Raw genomic sequence first — 9381 nt, 5'->3', positions numbered from 1 at the left:
GACCATGCTGTGTGTATATATATATATATATATCTAGTTCATATTGCTGGGTTAATAGACGACAACACTACCTGTAGACATATTTTATCCAGCTATGTTAACACAGATATTTGTCACATCCCCAGCATCAGTATTTTGTTATAAAGCATGAGATTACTATTAGGTTTATTCTTTTGATCTCTAATCACAGATTTTATCTTTCAAGAAAGCAGGGGAAGGAAATACCAAGTAAATCTACACACTGATATTAACTGTTAAAAGTTAAGCACAAGTTTTCAATTTCCTTGGCTTTTTTAAACAATTTCAACATTTGATCAATATTTAAATGTAAATATTTCTCTGTCAGCTTATACTCGAAAACATAAAATAGAAATGTTTAATCAGTATTTAAACACATACATATATAATGAATACTTTTCTCCATGTTACAGACACAGTTGTAAACTAATATTTAGTTCCGTTGTTTATAGGTACACACATATATATATATACACTTTAGAATGTGCACTTACACAATATCACAGTTTAGACCGCTAACCACAGAACAATATATATTAAAATATATATATAAACAAGCTTTGACTGGTTTGAATTCCATCTTAATAAAAATGCCTATAATAATGCCAAATAAAAATCTTGAATCAGTTATTCTGTTGATCAGAACCGTTATTATTAGTGTAAAAAAGAACTGATTGCCCCCAGTGGCACAGCGGTATATCTGCGGACTTACAACGCTAGAAACCGGGTTTCGATACATGTGGTGGGCAGAGCACAGATAGCCCATGTGTAGCTTTGTGCATAATTAAAAATAAACAAACAAGAACTAATTTCTGTTTAAAAAATGCACTCATATGTATCATTAGAGAATGGAGGAAGACACGTTTAGAACCTCGCCTGTTCTTCTAATGTATATGTTTTATACAGTAATGATATAAATTTAACCCCTTCACCTCTCATACCATAAAAATATTAGCACTTTTGCTCACACCCTTGCAAGATAATGAAACTAAGTTTACCAAAAAAAGTGAAAGATATGCAAACACTTCACTGAAATTTAACATTTGAGAAGATTTATGTTTGGTTTGCATTCGTGATAATAAGCAACATTCAAATGTCAAGCTAACCTCTGGTCACTACTTCCAACACTGTACCAGTTATAATGAGAAACATTGTATGCATAAATCGTTCCACATAATGGTGAGGCAAGTAGCGACGAATCTTCGGCTCTGTGGTTTTTGATTTACTAAGTATTGATTTCAGAAACCACCAATCGTGAAGTGAAGGCAACAAGAATGGCAAAGAAGACGGTCATAATAGTTCCATGATTCAGGGCATAGCCATAAACCTGTTAGATAAAAACCATTTCTGTCACTTGTAGAAAGCCATTAAGACCAAAGATGTAACATTATTTATTATTCCATGTAGCGAGTTCTATGCATTTGTTACAAAGGATAGTGCGTGGTAAAGTTTGTTAGACACACCACATGTTATCGTTAGCATGTTGTTTACTTTGTATTACATTTAACATTATTATATTTTCAGGGATCATTTTATTTTTTCATTTATTCTTTATCTTCATAAACATTTTTTGGTTGTACTATAGGAAAGCTGATGCTGTAACCTCTACAGAGTTTAAACAGCAACATATCAAATACAAATGTTACTACCCTCTGACACTGCACTCTAGGACTTAACGTGTTTTCTTTGGTCAAAAGGCATGACAGAGAGGAACAGGGAAAATAATCACACTACACAAAACAATTTTCTTTTACAACAATACATGAAACAGAAAACCGGTATCTGTGTACTGTTAAGTTCATCAACTATTTAATATATTAAATGCCTTTATTTTTCTTTTGGAGGACTATCCTAAATTGGCCAAACCCTGTGAATATTATACTGGCAAAGATATACAACTCCAATAATGTGTTATAATCTTTATAAGTGGAAACTAAGTTTACTGTTAGTTTTGCTATAAGTACATAGCTCATTCTGATTGGATGGTAATATTAGTTATCTATTTACACCACCTGGAGGTGATCTTTACAGTTACTTACTGTCATTTGGAGAGGATTCTGGTTGAGAAACTTGATGAGCTGTAGACGATGTTCAGTTGGACAGATGGACTGTGAAGAAAACAAAAACACAAAGATTTGTCAAATTTGTAGAACCATAAATATATTTAAAAATAACAAAACTTCAAAGTTAAGATATTTTCAGCTAGACAGAAGGTTGTGAAAATGCACACACGGAACATCTTAGTGAACATCATTCATAATAAAGTGGGAAAACATCATTTTGAAAATATATCAACCATGGTTAAATCTACAGATGTAACTTATATTAAGAACTACAGTCTATAATACAAGGAAAAAGAGATGTTAAAGCATGTACTTACTTAAATTACAATTTGTTAAAAGACAGTTAAATTTATGATTCAATGTGGGTTAATTATGTAACTAAGATATTACATTTATAACTGTGTATAACAAAGCTTTATGTATGTAATTACAGTATTCACTAAAATTTATAACAAAATATCAAATTATCTTTCAACTATGAGGAAATTTCACTAGTGCGTGAATAACTCTTAAACCCAACTTTCACAAGTCCCACACTAACGTACTTTTGCCAATCGTTGTCCTTCTGAGTTGACTTCAGCAAGAGTAGAGCATAGAAGTGGGAGCAGGATTAAAGGCACAATAAACTGGATGACATCATAGACGGTGGCAGAGTTATTAACCCAATACACCAGATACACGCTGCACCAAGCAATAACCAAAGCGATGTAACTAGTCACCCATCGCTGAAGAGCAGAGGACGACAACCTCAAGCGACACTGGAATATTAAAATACAGCACTTGTTACAGTTATCTAATGAGTAAAATATTTATACAGTCTTGTACTCCTTCACAGAATATTCCAAAATACCGTGTTATGTTCACCTGAAAAAAACGTTGATATTTTTCACTGGTAGCTTTTTAACAAAGACTTTACTTTTTTTTCCAAATATCCTACACATTAAAAAGAAAGTTAATTTTCTTTACAATGTGATGTTTAAAAGCATATTGGTAAAAAGAGAATAATAAATACAGCTGTTAAACAATTTTTTGACAACTTCACAAACATCTGGGTTAAAAATTACTCTTTTTTGTGGTTTTGTAAGTTAAATAAGTGAAATTTTTATACAAAACAATAAATCATTTTCATGTAATTTATGTTCTGTCCAGTGTTCCCTCTAGGCTGTGCAGCTGCACAACAACCAATCAAGTGCCGCACACTTCATTATTCCAGCCACGCACATCCTCAGTAATGGTAAGGAGTCTCAACACATTGATGGCCTTAATGACCCTGGCAGACGATAGGCCCAAAGCCCAAATAATCAACTGGTAGCATTGCAAAGCATCCTGATGATCCAATAGGGTCAATGGTTTAAAAATACCCCTACCCCTAAAAAAAACTGGTAGCACTCATCTGCAAATTGCTTTGATACTGGTGCACATGAAAAATTACATTCTACACATTGATTGAAAAAATTAGAGGGAACATTGGTTCTGTCTGCAATTCTGATTTTTAAAAAAATACACACTTTTACTGTTGTAGGTTTTAAATTTGTTGCCCTTGACAGTCCTTATCTGTTTACTTTCTGTTTCCCAGCTATTAATGGTAATGTTTTAAAATGCAGTAGAGGCTTTCTAGTCTATAATCTTCACTAAGTGGAAACATTACTTTTGTGAAGTATATCAAACAGTGAACATGTACTTACAGAGATCTTCCAGTAATTATGTAGAATTTCAGCAATGGACAAAGCAGCGTTTGTATTTAGATTGTCATCTGTGTTTGGAGTAAGGACGAGCTTCTTAACATTGTTAGGTCTGGCATCAGCTGATGAACTCTAGAAAACACGCACGTTTGCTTACTACTTAAATAAGAGAATACAGAATAAACTACAGAAAAATAGAGGTGCTAACCTGTAAGGAAAATTTCTTATCCATTTACAGTGTGGCTGAATAATGCCTAAATTATTGGGAACAAATAATGATGTTTTTTTTTTCAAATTACTTACTTCATTCTCATTATCCTTTAGAATTTCCTCTCGTTGAACTTCTTCCAAAATAGGACGAGCAATAATGCTAATTCCTCCCTCTAACTCGGGTAAATTAGCATCACCTTCATCTTGTGAGATTACGGGAATGTTTTGGTTTGGACTCACCTCAACTTTATCATGTGAACTGGTGTGGGTGTTTTCTTTTACCAGGGGAGCGAATGATCTGGAATGCCTTCTGACACCTCCGAGTGAAGTATGGATTAAAACAAAACTATCAGCACTATCACTCAAGTCACCTGATTCATGAACTTGTTCTTCTAACCAGATGGTTTCTGTAAAAACATGAAAAGAAGTTTTATGTAATTTTGACTTCAAGATTAGTACGCTAGCCGAAAACCATGTAAATTTTACCTGAATATTTATCATCAAACTGTTAACACTGGCAAAACATTTTGTAAAGTTGGAACCTCATAATGAAAAAGTTTAAGTTAAATCAATATTTTATTCAACATATACACGGATAACTTTATAAACAATCTGTCTATCACACCTTGACAAATGTCTTCTTTTGTAACTGGTTGAAACTGATGAACATGGGAGTTATACTTAGCATATAGCACAGCATCATATTCTAAGTCCCGGATGAATCTCCTTATTCCTTCATAAAAATAAACAATACATAAATTAGAGCATGAGTTTTTAAGCCTTGGTTAAATCTTCTTAATTTTTTAATAAAATACCTAATACATAAATTACAGCATGAATTTTTAAGCTTTATTTAAAACCACTTAATTCTTAATAAAATCCACAAGTTACAGCATGAGTTTTTAAGCCTTGGTTAAATCTCCTTAATTTTTAATAAAATACCTAATACATAAATTACAGCATGAATTTTTAAGCCTTATTTAAAACCACTTAATTCTTAATAAAATCCACAAGTTACAGGATGAGTTTTTAAGCCTTGTAAAAATATCTTTAATCTTGTACAAAAAAGAGAAAGAGCATCAACAAAACATCACATTCCAAGTGTCAGATAAATCTCTTAATTCTTATAGTAAAATTTAAGTTTTAAAAGGTTATCACTCTTGTTCAAGAATTTCAGAAGCTGGTACATTATTTTTTATCTTAATTTCATGTTTTATTCTTCAGTGAAAAAAGAAAGGAATGCTATATTTCAGTCACTTCTTAATGGCACCCAATATCTGACTGGTTTATTGTAGAAGGTTATATGAATACAACACATATTCAACTAATGATCGCCAATCACTTTTACAAATATTTTTTAAAAAGTTATGTATATAATTTCAAAAGTTCCCCCAACTAGCAGCTCCATACACAGTTTAGGAAATAAAACACACCAAATATTCATGTTTTAGACTATTACAGTTATACTATTAACTAAAGGTTTCTGAGTGTGGTTAATAACAACCTTTTATTGTTAAATTGAAATATATTACTTTTAACTTATTCATGTTAGTGACTCTTGATTTCTATTCCATACATCTGTAACAACAACAAGATGTAGTTCCTTGTAGACAATAATAAAGACAAGGGTAAAAATGACAATGGAAAAAACGACAAAGAAAATTACATAAATGGGTAAAAAAGTAAAAAAAAAAGTCCTGTACTTCAGGAATGGTATAAAATGACAAATTCCGAAATAAGCATTTTACTTTTTTATTAACAAATACAATTTGTAAACTGTAAGACAAAGAAAATTATATAAACAGGTAAAAAAGTAAAAAAAATCCTAAAATACTGTTTTCCAAGACACTTTTTGACTTTTTTTTTAATCTGTTTGTGTAATTTTCTGTCTCTTTTACTTTTATCTTTTTTTTTTTTTCTGAATGACTTTTTCCATTTTATTTTTTCCCATTGTCTTTATTACCTACATTCACTTGTAAAAGAGGTGGGTCAATGTAAGCAGAATGTTTGCACATTTAGATCTTAGGCATTATTATATGTTTCACTTTATAATCTCTAGTCAATGTGAAAACCAAATAAGATAGAAACAGAGCACAAAAATTACAATATCTTCAAAAGAGTTGAACTTACCTATGGTGTGTGTTCGACAAACTGAAATTAAAACAATAGCTACCAGTGTAATCCACAGGAGAGAAAATGCAGAGAAGATTACTCTAGCCACGTATTCTACCTTGCATACAAGTTTGCTGAGGTCAATCATTTCACAGTGTCTATCATAGAAACTCTCAAGTCCATTAATGTTGCTTATTACAGTGAAAACAGCACCAAGAAGGAACACTAAAAATGCTGCATTGATTTTAAAGAATGTTCGTGCATGCATACGGATATCTTTGGTAAAGCGAGGGTGGTGAAAGAGTCGTCCACTCAGAGTTTTGGAATAAAATCCAAAGCTACACCAGCAAAATACTAGTATGATACTAACCGTCCCATTCTGGGCATTTTGTTTCGTGTGTACAGATGCTATGTCATAAGCTACATACCAAGTATGTGCGACAGCATAGGTCAGGGCTGAAGCAAAGGTCAAGATATGAATTATAGTTCCTAAAACAGGACGTTCGTTTGGAATAACAGGAACACCAAGACACCTGGCAATAAACTTCCAAGTCCACAGTGGCAAGCGGCCCGACTGTTTGGTACATGTAGAATGTGTACTACTGGTTACACAATGCCCTTGCAGGAAGCCACTCTCCTGTACAGACTCCTCATGGAAGCCATAATAACAATGAGATGTCATAGAATCTTGATGTTTTAGTCCTACTGCTTTTGGCATTACCAAGCTGTTAATATATATAAAAAATACACATATACTAGTGATGCTTGTTGTTGTTTTCTTCCACTACACATTAGAATAAGAAAAAATTACAGTTATGGTTTGTTATTTTTTTATTTCTTTAAAATAAAAAGTAAGAAATGTGAATTCCACAGAATAAATTTTATATAGTAACTTCTAGGTATGTTCTATTCAATATTAACTTCTAATAAAAAAAAAAGCTACCTACACAGATCAAAATAAAAAATATAGCCAGCAACAAATAGTTAATTAAATATACTGTTCAAAATTATCATGAGTAGAATGCATTATTTCATTAGTTAGTTACTTTCACTTTAGTTTTAATGATATTGTTTGCTGTAATTTGTAAATAACAATCGTGCAAGACTCAAATCAGCAACATTTACTAATTTAGTTCAATACTGTGTCATAACATTAACAGACGTACCTTTATTTTATTGACGAAAAAATACTTTTGTTTCAAATACCTACAAACTCTGAACTTCCATTCTCATTAATCCTAATATGTCGGAAAACTTAATTTCAATTTAATCAAAATTCATGAATCACCTAAACCAAGTTTACAGAGTAAATAATTGCCTGCTTTGAAACGCCAATTGCATTTTAGCGACATCTATGAGTTGACTCACACTCTTGCTTCCAAATAAACAAAAATAATTATTTGGACTATCACCGCGTTATTTTATTTTTGTTTAGTTTTTAATACACAAGCTTTAGCTTCATTACTTACGCCTTAAAATAATTATCAATATAGAAATAAGAGTATAGCTAGTTTACTAACATAAAAACTATATTTTTAACCATTTTAATACTTTCAGCATCCAAGAAGTCAAACAAGTTGTCATTATAAAGTACGGAAGTACTTGATAGTAGGGATCGTCAAGGTTTCCAAATAATTTACGCGCCGTACACCACATTATCGAATTCCTATGCGAAAAACCGACCATTCAGAGTATTGGATGCGATATATTATGCATATATATACTAATAATACACCAAAAGGATCGCTAACATTTCTGGTATAGCTATTTAAAAATTTCAAAAACAGCAAGTTTTTCATCTACTACCTACTTATCTGATCACGTCAGCGGGAATAGCGCCTAAACGGCTAGGACTATCGCTATAAGATTTCTCCAGCTTACTTGATTAGTTTGTGGGTATCTGCTTTTGATACTTCGATAAAAACCCATGTATGTAGGTATAATATAAATGGTAGGCATATCATGCACGTACTTAAATATTTTTTCAACCCAACGGATGGCACTACATATCGATGGATAGTTTCTAAAGGTAAAAGCAAATAAACATTAGTATTACAAAATTTAAAAATTAAGTAGGAATCCTGCTTCAAAAAACAATGAAACAAGAATTAAAACCACAATCACAAATTTATAAAATATAATCCCTACTGTGGCAGTTTTTACATGTATCTATAGGCCAAAGTAAGGATTAATTTTATAAATTTGAGATTGTGGTTTTAATTCTTATAAAAGTTACAGCTATCAGGGATAAGGCTATACTAAAAGTTCATTGATGTTGTATCCATTCCATGGACATATCAAAACTGAACAAATAAACATGGAAAAAAATAAAAATGTAAAGTAAAGTATGAATTGTTGGTGCAAAAAAAAGTACACAAACACGTAGTGATACCAGCTGGATAGATTTTAAAACGATTTACATTCCCTACTTTGGTTGGCAAATTTGAACCGTTTGTGTACTTTTATTGCAGCAACGATCCCTACTTTCCTATTTATACAAAATAGTCTGTGGTTTTAGTGTTACATGTAATGTTTTTATTCTGTTTGCCCATTTCTATGGAAACTCGTACTTAGATTTAAAAAATCGTAGTGTTAGTAGTTTCACGAGATCATTTTATTATCAGACGTAGTTATGAATAACTTTTACTCATGCAACAAATGTAGTTTTACGACTTCGGCGATTTGTATTTCAAAATAATTGTTAATTGTTTTTTGCATTCGTAATATCAATTAAATGATTTGTGATTATTAATTATAATCTTGATTATGAGCAGGAAACGTATTTTTTCTGCTATAATTTTAATGCCAATAAATACCGCAGTCAGTAATACCCTAATATTCAAATTTCATTTCACAAGTATTAACCTTATACTTCCCAAGCCGAAATTTTGTCAGAGTTCTAATATTTTTTATTTATAAACCTTAAATAACAAAATCAAATTAAAATTTATTAACATTCCTAATTCCCAGTAAAAACATAAGGAAACATACATTTTAAATACACCATTAAGGTTTTTTTCTCAAGAATTTCAATTATATCCATTATATGCAGAGAAGTTTACTGAACTGTGAATATTATATTCATTATAATATACGTTTCACTGATTTTATTATTTGGACAATAATTACTCGCTATTCATTTTTTTATATGTTGTTACGTATTGAGAATTTGAAACAATCCAAAGCCAAGTTAAATAATTTAACTTTTAACTGGATTTAGTGTTTAGAAATATGCCGATATTTTATTTAGTTTACGCTATTTACCAACAAGACTGATTCACACCATTTTTGTTGTG

At 31.3% G+C, this 9381-nt stretch overlaps 1 protein-coding gene across 1 annotated transcript; it reads right to left on the bottom strand.

The window, feature by feature from the left end:
• Positions 1-6: 6 nt before the first annotated feature.
• LOC106470240 lies at positions 7-7412 on the bottom strand. Its single transcript, XM_013930783.2, has 8 exons — positions 7252-7412; positions 6104-6810; positions 4599-4706; positions 4067-4380; positions 3767-3895; positions 2627-2839; positions 2058-2126; positions 7-1345 (listed from the first exon to the last, which is right to left on the bottom strand). The coding sequence occupies exons 2-8, from the start codon at positions 6801-6803 to the stop codon at positions 1244-1246; spliced, it is 1635 nt and encodes a 544-aa protein (XP_013786237.1). The 5' UTR covers positions 6804-6810; positions 7252-7412; the 3' UTR covers positions 7-1243.
• Between the last annotated feature and the right edge of the window lie 1969 nt (positions 7413-9381).

Source organism: Limulus polyphemus, unplaced genomic scaffold (assembly GCF_000517525.1).
Source record: "Limulus polyphemus unplaced genomic scaffold, Limulus_polyphemus-2.1.2 Scaffold3898, whole genome shotgun sequence".
NCBI lineage: Eukaryota > Metazoa > Arthropoda > Merostomata > Xiphosura > Limulidae > Limulus > Limulus polyphemus.
The sequence above is the reverse complement of the archived record's forward strand: the minus strand, read 5'-3'. Positions and strand labels throughout refer to the sequence as shown.